Genomic DNA, 20,000 nt, shown 5'->3' with positions numbered 1-20,000 from the left:
GTGTGTTGAGAAGGTGGATGGAGTACTTTGAGGAGCTGATGAATGAAGAAAATGAGAGAGAGAGAAGGTTGGAAGAGGTGGAGATAGTGAATCTGGAAGTGGGGTGGATCAGTAAGGATGAAGTGAGGACTGCTATGAAGAAGATGAAAAGTGGAAAGGCGGTTGGCCCAGATGGTATACCAGTGGAGGCATGGAAGTGCTTAGGAGAGATGGCAGTGGGGTTGTTAACCAGATTGTTTAATAAAGTCTTGGAAAGTGAGAGGATGCCGGAGGAGTGGAGATTAAGTGTACTGGTCCCGATTTTCAAGAATAAGGGTGATGTGCAGAGCTGTGGAAATTACAGAGGGATAAAGTTGTTAAGCCACACCATGAAGTTGTGGGAAAGAGTAGTGGAAGCTCGGTTGAGAGGAGAGGTGATGATCTGTGAGCAGCAATATGGGTTTATGCCAGGAAGGAGCACCACTGATGCGATGTTTGCTTTGAGAATGTTGATGGAGAAGTACAGGGAAGGCCAGAAAGAGTTACATTGTGTGTTTGTGGATTTAGAGAAAGCTTATGATAGGGTGCCAAGAGAGGAGTTGTGGTATTGTATGAGGAAGTCGGGAGTGTTGGAGAAGTATGTGAGGATCGTGCAGGATATGTATGAGGACAGTGTGACAGCGGTGAGATGTGCGGTAGGAATGACAGACCGGTTTAAGGTTAAAGTGGGATTGCACCAAGGATCGACTCTGAGCCCTTTCCTGTTTGCAATGGTGATGGACAGGTTGACGGACGAGATCAGACTGGAGTCTCCATGGACCATGATGTTCGCGGATGACATCATGATCTGTAGGGAGAGTAGGGAGCAGGCTGAATCGAGCCTTGAGAGGTGGAGGTACGCACTGGAGAGAAGGGGAATGTTAGTCAGTAGGAGTAAGACGGAGTACATGTGCGTAAATGAGAGGGAGGGTGGTGGTATGGTGCAGTTGCAAGGAGTTGAGGTGGGGAAGGTGGATTGGTTTAAATACTTGGGATCAACTGTCCAAAGTAACGGAGAGTGCGGGAGAGAAGTGGAAAAGAGAGTGCAGGCAGGATGGAGTGGGTGGAGAAGAGTTGCAGGAGTGATTTGTGACAGAAGGGTAGCTGCAAGAGTGAAGGGGAAAGTATACAAGACGGTAGTGAGACCAGCTATGTTGTATGGTTTGGAGGCGGTGGCGCTAACAAAAAGACAGGAAGCAGAGCTGGAGGTGGCAGAGTTAAAGATGCTGCGATTCTCGTTGGGAGTGACGAGGATGGATAGGATAAGAAATGAGTGTATTAGAGGGACAGCGCTGGTAGGACGGTTTGGAGACAAAGTGAGAGAGGCGAGATTGAGATGGTTTGGACATGTGCACAGGAGGGAAACAGAGTATATCGGGAGAAGGATGTTGAAGATGGAGCCGCCAGGCAGGAGGAGAAGAGGAAGGCCAAAGAAGAGGTTCATGGATGCGGTGAGGGCGGACATGCGGGTGGTTGGAGTGTCAATGGAAGATGTGGAGGATAGAGCGAAATGGAGACAGTTAGTCCGCTGTGGTGACCCCTAACGGGAGCAAGCCGAAAGAGGAAGAAGAAGAAGATACACACATATATATATATATATATATATATATATATATATATATATATATATATATATATATATATATATATATATATATCGAAACATGGAATATGAAAAACGAAGACCCACCCACATATCTCACCTGGGAATGGAGAGATTAACCAATGAGCTCTGATCTAATCAATTAAACTCAGGTGGCTCAGATTATATAAAGAAATTGACTCTTCCCGTCCTCTTCAAGCCGAAGAAGCTGCATAAAGCAACCATGAAAGGCTGCCTAATGTAAGCCCTTTGCTGTTTCAAACCCTTCCCAGAGTTCCTCCACAGCTGTAAAAACATTCACAAATAAGGATAGCCTTTGAAAGCTGTTCATAAATAAGGGTAGCCTTATTATATTTACTTGTTTATTTCAATTGCAATGTGGTTATTTTTGGCTGCCGTCGATTTTCCTCGATATTCTCTCAAAGTCCAGGAACCAAACCCCCCTCTTCCCATTGGCCCTTGGTTGCCACAATCATGTTTTTAACTGTAGCGGAATTTCACAGGAACCTTAACCCAGACGATATTTGAGGGTTTACTGTATTTCTTGTCTTTTTTTGCAATTGTTGGGGCTGTATTTACTGTGGTTTCTTTTTCCTGTGTGGCATCTTCTATTGCACCTGTTTTCGGAAATTACTTGCAAGGTGAGTTAGGGATACTTTTTCAAGTTTGTTGTGGTCAAGTTTGTTTGCAAATTGAATCCGATAGTCTGTTGAACATTTCACATCCCTGGCTAATCCAACCCTCATCGCTCTTTGCACCTGGTTGAGTTCCATCACGCTGCTCTCTCCCTCTCGTCTCAGCAGGTACATTCCCGAGATGCACTGATTTTTGTAGAACAATTTGTGGATGGTGAGGAGTTTTCTTGTGTTGATGTCTGACTGTGGCCAGGTTATTGTTCTACAGCTGTATTGGAACACTGCGAACTGCAAGTTGGTTTCTGGTTTTGATTTTGTTTCTTGGAGAGAGGAAAGTTTTCAGGATTATCATCGCTCGACGTAGGTATTCTTTGGCGATTGTTTTGCACATTTGGTTGTGACATATTTGGTGGCCCTCTTCTATTCTGAGGTATGTGTATGATGCTTCATTCTTGTTTCAAGGTCAATTTTTATGTTGTCTGTTTTTCTTGGTTTACCTTGTACAAATGTGCACTTGGTGCACTTATCTAGTCCAAATTCCAATTGAATGTCCTCAGAGAACCGTTTTACTAGTTTTAGCTGTTGTCAATTTTTCATCATTCAGTGTGAAAAGCTTTAAAATATCTAAGTATAGTAGGTGCGTCACCTTTCCTGTTTCTTTGGATGTTCTTCTATTGGTTGGTCGGGTGGATCCATGTTCTTGTTTGTTGATGAGGTTACTCAGTGGGTCCAGAGCCAAACAAAAGAAGAGGGGGAAAAGACTGTCTCCCTGGAAGATCCCATGGCGTATCTTCACATCTGGTATTTCGATATTGCCTTCTGAGTGCTGTGATATCAATGTGGTATTCCAGAGCTCCATTACTTTCTCAATCAGTTTGATTATTGGGGGATTGATTTTGTATATTTGCATGCATTTTATCATCCACGAATGCAGGACAATGTTGAAAGCTTTCTTATAGTCTATGCAGGTGGTGGGCAATTTGGTTCTTCGCATTTTGCAATTTTCAAGTACAGCGTTGCTCAGTAGTAGGTGGTCAGTTGTTCCATAAAAACCTCTCTTGCATCCCTTTTGTTGCGCTTCCATGCCGACTTGCTGTGTTTGGAGATGGTTCATTTCTGTAATGATTCCTGGTAGAAGTTTTTATGTTGTAAGTAGGGATGTTATAAGCCAGTATTTTTGAGGAAGATGGGTTTCTTCAGATTTTGGGATGAGAAATGTGTTTCCATCTACGAGCCACTCATCCACTGCCTTTTCCTCTTGGAACAGTTCATTGAATGTCCTGGCGTAGTCATTGTGGAGCGCATTAAGTTGTTTTAGTCAGAAGGTTGGAATTCCATCTGGGCCTGGGCTTTTAAAGTTTGGAACTTTTTGAAGTTGTTTTCTAATTTTTTTTTTCATCAATTATATATCACTGAGGGCATTTCCTCGAGATGTTGCTTCTTCTTTTCCAAGTCTGGGATCCATTCTGCTCCCTTCTAATATTCCTTTCGATATTCAAAAATTCCTTTCCAGAATTTTTTGAGCTTTTCTTTTTCAGGGGGAGTTGATTTGTTTCCATAATCTACAGTAGAATATCTTTGGGTAACTCAAATATGTGGTTTTGTTTTCTCCTGTTGTTTGCTTCCTCATAGTTTTATTTTTTTGCTTCCACTTCCTCACTGTCATTTCTACTTTGACTTTGTTTTCAGCACCCAAGCACTCAGAGGTCTTTGTTTTCGATTTTGTTTTTTGTTGGCCAACTCTTCTTGCAACACAAGCTGCTCTTCATCATCTTCACCCTCTGCCTCTCCCCCATTCTGCTGCTCTCCCTAATCTTTCTCCCCATCACCATCCACCTTTTCCACTCTTTTCCCTTTCGTCTGTGCCTGAGACACCTGGTCAGGTCAGGGTCAGGTATGGGAGCATGCGCCAGAGCAGCGCGATGCGGCGGCAACTTTCCGCCGGTACTCCAGGGGCCTCCGTCTGGCCATCCCCATCTCCTTGAGATGCCGATCAACCTGCTGCAACCACGAAGCACGTGGTCGGCCCATTGGTCTCCTCCACTCAGGAGACTCCCTCGCTGAGAGAATCTGGTGAGCAGGATCAGCCTCAGGAAAACGAGCCACATGTCCATACAGCCGCAGCTGACGCTCACGGACAATGCAGGTAACAAATCTCATTTGAGTCTCTCTCAGCAACTGCTCGTTGGACACAAAGTCCAACCAGCAATAGCCAAGGATTCTCCGAAGAGACCTGGTACCAAAGGAATTAAGTCTCCGTCTCAGATCCTTGGTCAGAGTCCAAGTCTCGCATCCACAGAGCAAGACTGGAAGCACCAAGGACCTGAAGACTCAGACTTTCGTCCTCCGCACAGGTACCGGCAGCGCCACACCCCATTATCCAATGAATCCATGACTTCCCAGGCACGACCCAGACGTCTATTAACCTCTGACTCACAGCCAACAGAGACATGAATATCACTGCCAAGGTAAGTGAATCTCTCCACGACCTCAACATACTCACCACAAACAGGCACAGACAGGACAGCAGCATCCAAGATGTCACTGAAAGCCTGGATCTTAGTTTTGACCAAGGAAACCCGCAATCCCAGCGGCTCCGACTCCTCATTCAGCACCTCGAGGGCCCCCAAAAGGATATCTAAAGTCTCCACAAAGATGACTGCATCATCTGCGAAATAAAGGTCAGAGATCTTGACATTCCCAAATGATGCACCGCAGCTTTATCTCTCCGACATCCTCCCTAGAATCCAGTCCATACAAGTGGTGAAAAGTGTGGGGGCCAGTACACACCCCTGATGAACTCCAGCAACAACGGGAAATAAGTCAGAGATGGTACCACCACACTTCACAGCACTCTCAGTACCAGAGTAGAGCTCAGACATCAGATCGATCAGTTTTAGTGGCACCCCACGAAGACCGAGAATCCTCCAGAGGGCATCCCGATTCACTGAATCGAACGCTTTACAGAGATCAACATAGGCTGCAAGCAGCCCCTGCCGAAACTCTCGTCTGCGTTCGGTGAGGACCCGAAGAGCAAGGATACGGTCAATCGTTGACCTCTTCGGTGTAAAGCCTGACTGCTAGGGACGCTGGTGCTCAAGCAGATGGTGGCGAACCCTATCAATAATTATCCGAGCAAAGACCTTTGCCAACACTGAGAGCAGCGTCACCCCTCGGTAGTTGTTGCAGTCTTGGCGATCACCCTTCCCTTTCCAGAGATGGGGCAACAAGGCCCCTCTTCCAGTCAGTTGGGATGATGCCTGTGTTCCAGGCAGAGCACAGAACTGCATGCAACGACACGAGTGCAGCATTTCCACCAGACTGGAGAAGTTCAGCATGGATGCCACAGATCCCTGGAGCTTTACCCCATTTCAACCGGTTCACCACAGCCTGTGTTTCCACAAGCGAAGGTGGACCACAGTTGATTGGAGGGTCAGCAACAGGGATTGTAATACCCCCGACGTCCAACTCGACAGCTGGTGGATCAGCCTGGTACAACCGCTCAAAGTAACCGGCCAAGCGGGCCTTCACTTCAGACTCCTCTGTCAAGAGCCGAGCACCCTCTGCTCTCACTGCAGTGCACCAAGGGATGGGCTTGGTGAACGCAATGCGCAAATTCCCCTGTAAGCAGGATGAGAATCACTTGACCACAGGTGATGCTCTACCCCTTCACAGATTCCTCACACATAGGCCTCCTTGTCCACCCTCAGTGCACATACAGTTTTACGCCTAAGCTCCCTGAACAACTCAACTCTGCCATTCAGCCTGGCCCTGCGACTCTGGTCAATGGTATCCAGTGTCCCTTGAGAGACAAAATTCTTCTTTGCCCTACAGTGAGTTCCAAGACATCCACCGGCAACATCAAAGGACGGTGGTCTTGAAGGCACTCCAAAACTCTTCAGGACCTCCCAAAGCACCCAGACCCCCCCAAATCTCTACTCAGCTTGTTCGCAAACTCCTCAGCTACCCTCTCATCCTTGAGCTTGCCAACATCCAGCCTAGGCTGGGATGGTACCATTTTCCTTTACTTAAGGTGCAACTTCAGAGTTGCTACAACAAGCCGGTGGTCAGTATTGAGGAACTGAGCACTCCGGTCGACCCTGCAGTTCTGGATCATCCTCCAGCGACCATCAACGAGGACATGGTCAATCTCCTTTGCCACACAACCAGCGTTGGAATAGCAAGTCCAGCGATGAGCTTGTGGGTGCTGAAACCATGAAACGGCCACCCTGAGTCCATGACTTCTTGCAAAGTCAAGGAACTTAGTGCTATTTTCGTTCATAGTTCCTGACCTATGGGGACCAACACACGTCTCATAACCATCGCTATGCATTGAAATCCCCCAAGACTAGAAGTGTATCTCGTCTGGGGCACTGATCATCACATCTAGAGACTCGAGAGTGGCGTAGAATGCATCCTTCACAGTGAGATGACTCGCCTCAGTCGGAGCATAAACAGAGACTAGGGAAATGACACCAAAGGAGTGACGAATCCTTTGTCTCATAATACGCTCGTTGACCGGTGTTACCTCAATTATCATTGGAGTCAGCTTATTGGACACAGCTACAGCAACTCCTTGGAAATGGCAACCATCAGAGCGACCAGACCAATTGTAGGTGTAACTACCCACCACGATCTCACCGCAATCCGGTCTCCGAACCTCAGAGAGTGCTGCAATACCAATGTCCAAACGCTTGAGCTCAGATGATAAACGAGATAGGTGATCATCCTCTCTTAGGGATAGGACATTCCAGGCACCCACCCGAAGGGACCACCACAGGTTATCCCAAGGAAACCACCGTCTGGTGGACGACACCTCAGCACCACTCCGACACACTCTCCCGCAATCTGACCCGGGAATGTTACCCCGTGGTTTCCCTCCTATCATCAAAGATTGGGGGTCCCGAAGGCTTTGCCCCAATCCCGTCATCCGTTGAGCTGCCCTGCGAAGGGAAGGTGCACAGGTGGTACTCCCATGGAGTGGGTTTTCAGATTTCTTTGCGGTTTTGTGTTTTGCGGAATGAAGGGTTTTATCGTGGCCAGAGTGCAAATCCTGCCACCAACCTCCTAATAAGAAGTAACCCAACTGCAGGAGGACGTCCGCAGACACAGTTGAGCACTATATATGGATGGCCATTGGCTCACAAGGAGCTCCTCCGCCCTTTGACTCCTGGTCCTTGTCTCAAAATCGGTTTGGCATCTTTCATGGAGACAACCTTGTTTTCTCCTTTTGCCACTCTTTGTTGTCTTATGACCGGCTCTATGCTGGGGTTTCAGTCCTCGTCTCGTTGCACAGCCAAAACTTCCTCTCGTGCCATCTCGGCCAAATCCCTGCCGTCCCTTTTTTCAACTTCAAGCAAGCACTTGGGTCCCCTCACTCTTGTGTATATGTGTGTGTGCGCGCACGCATTAAAACAGTGCCTTTCGCATTCATTTTCAGTGACAAAACGCTTCCATTTTGTGGCTTTATGGTTGTGACCCATCACCAAACATTAAAGTGGTCTGTGCTTACATCAAAAGGGACACTGATACTTATTGAGCAAAGTGAGAGTGTTGAGTTTGGGAGGAAAGCAGTGTGGGAGAAGAAAAGAGTAAGGAGAAGAAATAAAAAGTTGATGGAAGAAGAGGGTGGGGGGCAGGGGTGGGATTCAGATGCAGCAAGAGACTCACTGCATGATGGCAAGTCAAGGGAGCTGGAGGATAAGAGGTTCCCCAACAGACAAAACAGACGCCGTAAAAGCTCCTGCATCTTGACAGATGGTTCTGCCGTAGGCCATGCAGGCAACACAGTGCGCAGTAAACGAAGGGCCAAAATCTGAATGAACAAGGGACAGTAGGAAGAAGAGAGGAGCAGTGCAACATCTGGTAAAAGCTTTTTAATGGGAGAATGAATAAAATGGCAATGTAATAAACCTTGTTACTTTAATAATTGATGGCATTGTACTTGTTACTCACCTGCCTTTGTAGATAGGTAGATGCAGCCTGACCAGGGATTCCCTCAACAATGCCGATGAGCAATGAGAGCCATGAAGGTGTACTGAGTGCAGCACATACAGAAGGGGAAATTGCAAGGCTGCGAACAAAGCTCAAAGTGGCCCAGCATCCATGCTGCTGACGTGCCACCGTTTGTCCAACTGACTCCACAACGCCTGCAGGATAGAGTAAATAGAAAAGAACTATAACAAGTTTTACATAACAATGTCGTTATTCATGGGAAAAATAACTCATGTTAATGAATGTTTCCCTTTAGTCAGTTTGATTCTGCAGCATTTTAAATACAGAGTTAAGTGCACTTCGAAACACTCTAACTTTCATGTACGAATTATTTTATGCTGAAAAGCTCGAATCAGAATAAAACAAGTCCAAAGGAAGTTCCCACAGGTAAACACCGGTTTGATGCTGAGCAACCTAGAAAATGAAATGGCCATCCTTGGATGGTTTAGAGAATGTTAAAAAGGTAATAAATTTCTCTCATCACCTCCAATTCTAAGCCATGATCTCCATTACACCCATGAACCTTCTCCAACTCAACCATCTTACTTGTAAATTTCAATGTTTCTGTCCCTCCTCCCTCTCCTCTTTTCCTGTTCATTCATTCCCTTTCATGTTTGTCTCTCAGTTATACTTTGCTCTTCCATGAGCTTGCTCCTGTAAATAAAAAAGACCTGCATTGCTGAATTTTATCCAGGAAAGGAAATATGAAAGTGAAAATGGAACTTCTGGATGAGTTGCAGTTTGTGAAAGACACAGTACAGCCCACTGGTAAATTAATTGTCAGATGATACTGCTAAGCCAATACCATTCATCGTGATGCACAAATAGTGTTGTTCACCTAAGCTCCATTCTCAGAGCAATGAAGAGCAACACGTCACTCCATCGCACCCACATCCACCCCTCAAGCAATTTGTTGACTCTGACATCATCGGAATGTTCCAGGTGGGGGAGCAGCTAATATTCATCTAATCCACCAGAAGCTAATGCCAAGCATCTGTAAGCTTATCGACCTGTTTATTCACTGACAGAAAACAATGAATGGAATTTCTTGAATTATATATTTAAGCATCCACCAGTCTCTGCATCGTCTGATCCAATACAAATGAGAGAAATGTATGCTATACTCTCACATAGCAAACACATGAATCTAATGATATAAAGTAAAGTTAACAGTCTACACATGTCCTTACTACATTCAATCAGATCACAGACCTGACCTTGAAATCCCACAGCTCATAACAGTGTTCAAGAAAGCTACAACCTTAAGCAGAAATGGCTAACACAACAAATATACAAACAACTCTTGCCAATTCAAATACTGTTCACACATTTCAACCATTTCATTTGGTAAAAAAAAAAAGAAGAAAAACAAAAGTAATATTTATTTCTTTACATATTTATTTGTAAGTTGGAGCTATCACTTCTGAGGCATTAAAACAAGTGTCTATTCATTTAGTACAAGCTGCTATATATTGGGTTTCCCCCGGATCTTCCGAAAATTCACAAGAATGTACGTAGAAACATGATATTTAATGAAATTAAAATAAAGAACATGTTCAGCTGAAAAAGACGATGTTGATCTATCCATTACCATATTCCAGAACAGCTTGGTTTCATCAATCATCATTTTTTTTTGCAGGTAAACAAATGTACCCTTAAATCCCCATGTGCAAGGTGTCCCTGTGCATCGGTGAACAACACCATTTATGCATGGTACATGCTTGATTTGTTAACCCCCCCAAAAAACATAAAATATATACTTCACATAACTAATATACTGTATATAGGTTGCATCAACTTTCGTTCAGATGTCAAATATATCAGGAAATCTCGACCAAAAAAAAAAAAGGAGGAAATTTGCTCGAAATAATTTATTGAACCATTAATTGATGCTTAATTTCACATTTTTTTTGTTTTGAAACTGAGCTACTGTATAAAGAAACCTTGCACAGGCAAATATGTGCATCCATCAACTTCATGCCCGACGCTACGCTGGTAATGAAACAGTACATCATAGTCCTGCAGTGAAATGCTGTTTTGGGGGTCAACCTTGCACTTGCGTTCCTATAAAGTTTTTTTGCGGTTTTTATATCTTTGAAGGGTGCTGAACAAGATTCCAAGTGATAACATCCTGTCAGGTTTGAGCAATTTGCATAATATGCAAATGAAGTCGGCCATTACCGAAATTCAGTTTTTTTGCTATATCTATGGCTATATATTTGATAGGATGGAAATAATGGTGTCTAAACCTAGGTTTTTATGGTCAAGGAATATAATAATACCAGTTACAAGTGTCTGAGATGGCGGCTTGGATTCCAAGATGGATTCCAAGATGGCCACCACAGTGCTTGGCTATATATGGGATAGGATGGAAATAATGATTCTAAACCTTGGGTTTAAGGGTCTAGCAGTAATGGGTAAGGATAATGAATTCCTTAAATGGGTCCACGATTATGGGGTGGGGGTGGGGGTGTTCCTATATCGTTTGGCATGGATTGACCAAATATCATTTTCTCATTTCAGACACCAGAGTGAGATATGAGCCAATGCTTATTCCATCCATGTAAAGGCAACTTTACAAACAAGCCCTTGTCAACATCTGGTGCAGACCGTATTTGAAGCATCATCCGGGCAAGTAAGATCTATAAAGATGATCTCCATGTGTCTTTGGAGAAAATGCTTGCTGAAGATGAAAACCCATCTGTCCAGTGTCACCGACAATGTGTATCAATTTATACATCGCAGGTGTCTATAAAACGATTTCTGAAACATAATGATACTGAAAACGCATCACCAGCTCCAAAGCGATCTCGTCGTTCTGATTCGCAAGGAACCACATTTAACTTCTGAGAGCACTGCATATTCTGTGGTGCATTATGTATCATGGATCGCGATCCAAAACATCCAGATCAGTGGAGAAAAGTCACTTTGTGCCGTACGGCCGATCGTGCTGCCGATCGCACCTACAAGCAAAAGATATTGGACACTTGTTTCGAGCGTCAAGACAACTGGGCAAAGAATATTGAAATCCGTGTTGTTGGAGCAGTGAGTGATCTACATGCGGCAGATGCAAGATACCACATCGACTGTAGGGACGCATTCATGACAGATCGTGCTATAGCAGCAGCTGTCAGAAGCAGCCTTGATCCAAGTCAAATATCTTTGGACTCTTCTTTCCAATCAACTGTATCTGAGATGAAAGCAGACATGACAAAAATATGGAACTCTGTAGATGTTTATAACCTGTATCTTGAAAACGGTGGACAGAAGTTGTCCCGTAGAGCCTTAGTTTCTCATCTGTCAGATCATTTTGGGCCTGATTTACTCATTTTAAGTGGTTCAGGTGTTGCCAGCCTTTTGGTATTTCAGAGTAAGGCATCAGGCCTGTTACATCTGGTAAATGATGAAGATGACTTGGATTGGGTATTAGAAAGGGTTGCAAAACGCATTGTCCATGAGACGCAGAGGTTACCAGCTGATAGGAAAGTATACCAAGCTAGTGTAGACATTGATATTGCACTGGACTCTGTCAGTAAAACACTTCGCTCACTGGTAGTTAAAATGTCTGACAAAATGAACTACACTTTGTCAGCTGCTCTCATTGGCAACATTGTCACCAGCATTTTAACCAACCGATCCACCCCTCTTCAGATTGCACTAGGTGTTGTCCTCAATCAGAGGTCTCTGATTGAACAGTTCTATGATTGCAGGGTAGCTTGTTCTTATGATGAAATATTGTGGTTCAAAGCTTCAGCAGCAGCAGCAGCAGCAGCGCTCAAGAACTTCACCATCATGGGTATGACCTGTCCCAAAGATGGTATCATTCAAGCTGTTGCAGACAACTTTGACGCAAACATATCTTTGCAGAACGGACTTGTTAGCACCCATTCCCTTGCCATTGTAATGACTGTTACTGACAGGTACTTGACTGAGGAATCACATCTTGAGACATTCCCTAGACTGAGAGCAAATGAAATGCAGCAGCAGGTAATTGATGACATCCCTGTAGAAAGATACAAAGGTCCCAAAAAACCTGACATGCCTGATACTGAGGCTAAGCGAGCTCTATTGCCATTACGTGTTCTAGCCGCACAAGTGGTATCACTTTTGAGAGCCCAATTCCTCGACTTCTTGCAAGCCATTGACTCCGATGAGGGCATACCGGAGTTCAACGGATTCAATACTAAGTTGTCAAGGGAACAGGGCCATACCATCAGACCAGACACAAGAGCCATTTACCGCCCATTGATAGACATTAACCCAGCTGACCCCGACACAATCCTGACAGCAATGGTGAACACACAAGATCTCACCAATAGCTGCGGACAGCGCATTACCCTCTTCACCAATGACCAACAACTATACAGGGTTGCTGTAGGCATAAAGTGGGTCTACCAAGACCGGTTTCTTAACTTTATACCAAGACGAGGCGGAATGCACCTTCTGATGAGTTTTGTTGGATGTGTTGGATACCTAATGGCAAACACTGGTTGAGAAGAAATCATGAAAACAAGCTTTGGAGGTGTTCCGAAAATGCATAGTGGGAAAAAGTTTCCTCAAAACGTCAGAGCTCTTCGGCTTGTTGTGGAGGAAGTCCTAAGAGGTATTGTTGGACAGTTGGAGAGTCACACCGAACTTCAAGAACATCTAGAAGTATTGTCACAAGAGAGCAGGACGACACGACTCTGGGTCGACTGTCTAATCAAGCCAGTTTTTCTTATGATGCTCTTTGTGCGAGCTGAACGTGAGGCCGACTGGCCACTACATCTATATGCAGTCAAAAAAATGATGCCGTATTTCTTTGCTGCGGGACATCACCACTATGCCCGTTACGGCCTTTATGACCTGAGGTCGATGGAACGTCTCCCCGGTGACATCTTGCATCGTTTCCTGAAAGGGGACCATGTGATGAGGCATAAACCCGGTCTCTGGAACGGTATCTGGTCAGACATGTTTATAGAGAGCACCTTTATGCGATACGGCCACGGTGCTAGAGGCATCATAGGGATCACTCTCAAGCCGTCTGCACTCAAACGATGGGCTCCGAGTATGCATGCATGCACCAAGATTGTCAAAGGTGTTGCAGACATGACTGGAGAATACAAAGAGGTTGAAGTCACGAGTCATAAAGAAGAGAAACCATCTAGGATCCACGGAGACAACCAAGACAGGTCAAAGATTCGAGAGAAACTGCAATTATGCATACAGCCACTGGATAATGACGACTATCCAAAAGGCCTGGTGAACATCCAAACCGGACAGATACAACCAAAGTCTGTAAATGTAGAGCACGCTGTTGACATAGGCAAGGCACAGATGATCGCTTTTGAAAGTAGTCTGCCATCTGGCTTCAACGCCCCTCTATCCAAGAAGGTTGTCACGATGGCCGTCATGAAGAAATCCATCAAGGTTTGGGGCAAAGATGTATACGATGTCAATCTGATATAATCACGGGTGTTGGGGCTTCAACAAACACGAGACATTGACTTACCAACAGTTCTCAAACATGAACTTGCTCCCATGCCGACCTCCATGTTCAAGGAAAATGGCACCATGCGCATAGCGTCAGCAAAGTCTACACTGAAGAAAAAGCTCCAAGTGTTAGTTTCCTCACGTATTGTTCAGAAGGCAGAAGCTGTTATAATTGACGGTTGTGCTATCCTCTGGTGTGTCCACTGGCCATGTAAGGGTACAGTCAAAAACTTTGTGGACAATGTGTGCAGCTTCATCATCCGTAAAATGTCGCAGGGGGATGTCTATCTTGTATTTGATCGATACTTCGATTTCAGCATCAAAGGCACAACACGGACAAAACGGTGTGGTCAGCAAGTCAGTAGACACCATCGCCTAACCCTCCAAAATCCTCTCCCACCACAAAAGGTCGTCCTAACTATAGCGGACAACAAAGTTCAACCCATCAAGTTGATATGCACAGAACTGCTCAACAGAAGGGAAAAAGATGAAGAACAAGCTTATCCTAACTGGCCAAGACCCTGTACCAATAGAAGTCAGCTGCGATGTCCTGAGACAGAGGGAAGATCGAGAGAACTTTCATGAAGAAGCAGATGTAATCATGGTTCATCAAATGTCGAAGCTGGCAGAAGAAGGTGCAACGGCCATCAACGTACTGTGTGATGATACAGACGTCTTCGTACTGCTCCTACATTTTTACCACAAACTTGATCTCACGTGCGGCCTAACAATGGAATCTACTCATTCTGAAAGAGCCTTGGTTGACATAGCAGCATCTGCCAAAGAGCATGCTAAAATAGCTCCACAGCTTCCAGCGATGCACTGCCTTTCTGGGTGCGATACTGTTGCGCAACTGTTTGGTGTTGGCAAATCAACTGCCATCAAGATGCTTCAGGCCAGTCAAACACTCGAATGCTTGGGTGAGCTTGATGCTCCAATGTCAACTATTACAGACGAAGCTACCAAATTTATCGCGAAGTTTTATGGGTGCATGACCACTACAGACATGCTCGACACTCGGGTACAAGTATGGTCCCGGAAAATGGGGCGAAAGAACATGACAGCAGCGCCAAAACTAAAGACACTGCCACCAACAAGCCAAGCATTCGTAGAAAATGTTCGACGTGCTCATTTCCAGACGGCAATTTGGAAGGCGGACCTTCAATCAAAGCTCCCCAACATGAATCCAGAAGAGTACGGATGGGCGCGAGAGGAAACTTCCAAGTCTCTTCTTCCTGTTCCAATGCCCACAGACGTTGCACTTGCTCCACCACAAATTTTGGAGTTAATAAGGTGTGGTTGGACTTCAGGCACCCCATGTATTACAGCGCAGTATGGTTGTTGTGCCGCTCATTTACCATGCACTTTCTTCTGTGCATGTCATAGAGATTCAAATATCAATTGCCATAATGAACGTACAAAACAGGTAGAACATGACATTGACAATGATGAGACCGACGAGGAGACTGCTGATGACGCCGACGATGATTGACCTCTATTACATACTTCGTGCTTCTAGTCCTTATAATGGTACCAGCTATTATCCAAAATGTTGGTTAGAAATAAAATCCACTCCTTTCTTCATAGATTTCATGTTGATACAAACTGTCCTATCCCATATAGCCATAGTCCAATAAATGGAATCCAAGATCGCCGCCATCTCAGACACTTGTAACTGGTATTATTATATTCCTTGACCATGAAAACCTAGGTTTAGACACCATTATTTCCATCCTATTCCATATATAGCCAAAAAACTGAATTTCGGTAATGGCCGACTTCATTTGCATATTATGCAAATTGCCCAAACCTGACAGGATGTTATCACTTGGACTCTTGTTCAGCACCCTTCAAAGATATAAAAACTGCAAAAAAACTTTATTGGAACGCAAGTGCAAGGTTATGTGGAATTCTGCAGGACTATCAGGAGAAAGAAGATGACGAGAAAAACATATATAAGCATTGTGGTGCTTATTAGTCCCCTTCCGGTTTCACCAGAGGGGACTACAGGTTTGCTCTCCATCTGTCTGTCTGTCTGTCTGTTCCACCTGTGGTTTTTCAGACATTTTTCCCATACACTTTAACATATTAAACTGAAACTTGGTACATGGCTTTATTATGACAATTTACAGAGCAAGTTCGAGTTTCAGGGAGTTCATCAATTTTTCACAGTTCTGCCTTTTTTGGACTTAGAAAATATCACATTCGTAGGGGACATGTATTGCAAAGCAATTCTCACTCTTGCCTCTTCTTATTTCATTATTCATTCTTGAAATCATGTAGTCCTGAAAAGTTTGTGTTCATGGCCAATAGAGGGAAATAATTTTATTGATTATTAATTAATTATTGTGCTGTCCATAAATCCCGTTGGTTTGTTCCGTTTTTACTTGTCTCGTCAAATAAATTATTTATATTATGTGACAGCTTCATCTTACTTAAATGAGCTGAATAAAAATGAACAAAACTCACTGTGGTGCTGCACAATAATATCGCTATGGAAACTCAAGCTGTGGTTTCCTGTTGCTGCGGAGTTGAAAATGCAATTGACACCCTCAAGGCCAGTACCTGTGCATAAGGTACACCCTATACTTCTGTAAAAAGCACACACCTTATTTTCCCCCGATATTGATGGAAAATGTGCGCCTGATATATGGTGATTTACAGTATTCTTTTTTCCCATTAAATTTTGTGTTTTTGTGTCCATCATCGTGAGTTATCTGAAGCTCAAGGACAACTCTAGTCAATTTGGATATACAGTCCAGCCATTCAGGTGAGTCCATGTGGTTTATAATTAAGGCTATACAGGGGCATATACAGTATGAGTGATACCTCCAACTAAAAAATAAAAATAATAAAAAACCTGGACCGATTAAAATTGGTTAGTGGTCTACATAGACCCAGAAATGAAGGGCTATATTGTTACGGTTCCAGGAACCGTATGCATACAACATACAGGTGTCCCAAGTCAGTTATGCCATTAAGTATATGTGTAGACAGAACCCCTCCTTGTGTGTAGTGGGAAATCGAAAGGGTGCATTGCGATGTTTTTTTTAGTTAGGGTAATAAATCTTTATATCCCATCCTCCATTGCGATCCACGGTACCTGAGCACTTGCAGCCTTCAGTTCGCTGGCAACGTACCACGGTCCACCTGTTGTCTCTGGAGGCTCATTTTTCCGAGACAGAATCTTCGCTGTCACAGTTCCTATTCGGCTTCTCCAAATGCTCCAACTCTTTCTTGAGGCATCCACACACATAGAGTGGGCGGGTATCGCCGGTGCCTGGCCGAGGCCCCACCCAGAAAGGGCGGACCCATTGGAGCCCCGTATAATCAGGGCCGACAGTGACGTCAGTTTTGACCAAGGCCCCGCCTCGCTGAGGGAGGTCTATAAACCATGACACCATCCTCAGTCTTGAGTTCTTTGGGGGTCGTTCGTTCTGTGCTTGGAGGCCGGTGTTGGTTGGAAAACGAAGGGGTTCCCGCTGCTTGGCTCCGCTCACGTCTCTCCCCGACGGCCCGACTACTGGTCCCGGCTCACTCAAGCTCCTCCACAGACCCGAACTCCACACGAGGGCGGCTGTGGACCTGACTGCACGACGGTTGGCAGGTGCCGCACCACGGAGAATTCCTTTCCCTGAGACTCAGGTACTCAAAAGAAGTGCGATCTCAGCCCGCCTCCCTCCATGGCTGCAAAAGTCCTTTGCCTTCAACTGGGTATATTTTGTCCGAGTGTGTGTCTGAGTGTGTGGCGCCAGTCTAATAAGTAGAAACTGCATAAGTGTTTTCGATCATTGTAAATCTTGCCTGTATAATTCCCGCTGAAGTCTGCTCTGTCTTCTTTTGCAAGTTGCTGTAAATTGTCACACTACATCTTCTTTCTTTCCCCTGCCTAACACCCCAATAAACCTGTTTCTGTGCCACATAAATTTCCTCGTTTATTATAAATAAATTATTGTAGAAATGTTCCCAGTTCGTTTTCGTCTTTTCCTTCATTGGTCCAGCATGGTTCGGATCTGAGTTTTAGCCAGGTCTTTGTTCACGTTAATCTGCTCATCCTAGCCGGCATGGCTTTGGCAGTTGCGCTCGACTGCACCCGAACCGGAGTTGGTAGTCGGTAGTTGGAACTCTACCGCAGTCGGTAGCGTGAATCGGGTCGAGCAAGACGTGCCGAGGGTGTGATTCCCTGGTTGACAACACCGCGTGGTTAATTAGGTGAATTGGTTCAAGACAAAAAGACCCTACGCTACGCGGTGGAGGTATTGGCGTCCACGGTCGGTTCAGCGACCCGCCGCCTCACGGAGTTATCCGTGAGCAACGGCCTACAATTCCGGGAGTCTGGTGGGAGACGACGTAACTTCCTCCACCTAGCGGTCGTTCTCGCCACCGGTCCCTGGCCCGCAACAATATTAAAATTGTTAGTTATTCATACTAGTGAGAGTCCACTCACCCAGTAAACACCAATAAGGCTGTTCTGTTCTGATTTCTAAATTTAGAGACTTCAGCAAGACCACTGTAAAAATAGTTTGTTAAATCAGAGATAATAGATTACATTCTAGAACAAATTATAATACGTGTTGCCTACCAGGAAGGCCACAACTGCTCTTCACAAGGCTGCAAAAGAGGCCAAAGAGCACACGCAAAGCCTGGGGCTGGATAAGGTCAGCATGGACACCAGCAGCTAACGCCAAGCTGCGCAGCAAACTCAATAAGGCCCGCAGCAGCAGTGCTGTAGGGTGCCATGCACCTTCTGCAGCTTCCAAATCTGAAAGGTTGAGGCATTTATGAACACACACACACACACACACACACACACACACACACACACACACACACACACACACACACACACACACACACACACACACACACACACACACACACACACACACACACACACACACACACACCATTTGGCTGGAAACAAATACTCTGTTTTCAATCTTTCAATCATAACACATCTTGATGAGCATGCCTGACTTATTCCTCCCCTTCCTTCAAAGTCCATCAATTAACAACATATAATAATCAGTTCACAATTCTAATGGTATTTGCGTTCACTAAAAAACATGGATCCCAAATTAAACTTAATGCTGTATTATAATAATAATAATAATAATAATAATAACAACAATAATAATAATGCCAAAATCAACCATACTCATTCAAATATGTTCTGAAGTTATAAAACACACCTGCTAATAATAGCACATCACCTTTGAGGAAAAGTTCATGATATTCACGAATGCCTCTGGAATACCATTTCATCCATTCTAAGAATGTGGAATATCTCACTTTAAAAATGGCTGTCATTAAGAACACTGACATTTATTAGTAAGAAAATGTTTTGTTAGAATCATAAATGTTTTGTTGAAACAAGAAAACCATGAGAATTTTTTTCTTGCAGGAACAAAAATCTTAAGAGTTTTCTTGTTTCAATAGTAGAAAAAAGGAAAAACTATTTTAAGAAAATATTTTCTTTTGAGGAAAATTATTTTGGCAGTGAAATGGTAAAATATTTTGGAACTATCTGCATTTCAGAATTTTTTTTCCATACCTATAAAATCATATCAACAGATAATTTTGACATACCTTTTCAAGTATTTTGAAATGATGTCAAAATGTTTCAAGATTTTTCAATTTTTTCCAACAAACTTGGCATGATTCTTAAGCTTTCCAAAAACCGAAGTTAGATGTTTTTCCCTGGAGGTAACATAAATTGCCTTTCAAGACAAGATGGACTTTTCACAATTTGAATTTTCTTTTTCTTGTATACACTGTTGAGACTCGTATAAGAGCTAACACACAGAAACACACAAGGGGAGCAGGAGACCAGAGGGGCGGGAGAGGGAAGGACAAAACAGTGGGGAACAGACATTAGGAGATCTGTGGAAGGGAGAGGGGTGGGGTGGGGAACACAGGGTATACAAGATGGACATTACAGGGACTTTCAGGAAGGAAAGCAGAGAATTTGAAGGAGGTGGGTTCAGGGTGGATTAACAGGGGAAGAAAAGATCAATGGTTTTTGATGGGGGAAGATAAGAGATGGTGGTGAACAGTTATTTTGAAGACCTGGAGGGAAGAGTGGGATTGAAGAGTGTGTGGGAGTTTGTTCCAAAGGCGGGAAAAAAGAGGAATGAAAGAATGAAGGTGAGCAGTGATTCTTGATTTTGGTAGTTGAACCAGGAGGTGGTTGCTGGCGGACCTTGAGCGCCTTGTGGAAATATTGGCGGGACAGATAGCAGATAGAGCACGGAGTGGGGGGGAGGGGGGGCGAGGCC

At 44.4% G+C, this 20,000-nt stretch overlaps 1 protein-coding gene across 2 annotated transcripts in view; it reads right to left on the bottom strand.

Moving 5' to 3' along the window:
• The window catches only part of HERC2 (HECT and RLD domain containing E3 ubiquitin protein ligase 2), a 600,800-nt gene that overhangs the window by 293,359 nt on the left and 287,441 nt on the right, over window positions 1-20,000 (bottom strand). For both annotated transcript variants that reach the window (XM_085851823.1, XM_085851824.1), the window contains exons 38-40: window positions 18,305-18,484; window positions 8,212-8,405; window positions 7,927-8,071 (exon numbers count right to left, since the gene is read on the bottom strand). In XM_085851823.1, the coding sequence (XP_085707949.1) occupies window positions 7,927-8,071; window positions 8,212-8,405; window positions 18,305-18,484 (519 nt within the window). The remainder of the gene's footprint in view (window positions 1-7,926; window positions 8,072-8,211; window positions 8,406-18,304; window positions 18,485-20,000) is intronic.

Source organism: Eptatretus burgeri, chromosome 13 (assembly GCF_056783735.1).
Source record: "Eptatretus burgeri isolate ZD-2024b chromosome 13, Ebu_testis_v1, whole genome shotgun sequence".
NCBI lineage: Eukaryota > Metazoa > Chordata > Myxini > Myxiniformes > Myxinidae > Eptatretus > Eptatretus burgeri.
Note: the sequence above shows the minus strand (reverse complement) of the source record. Positions and strands in the feature narration are given on the sequence as shown.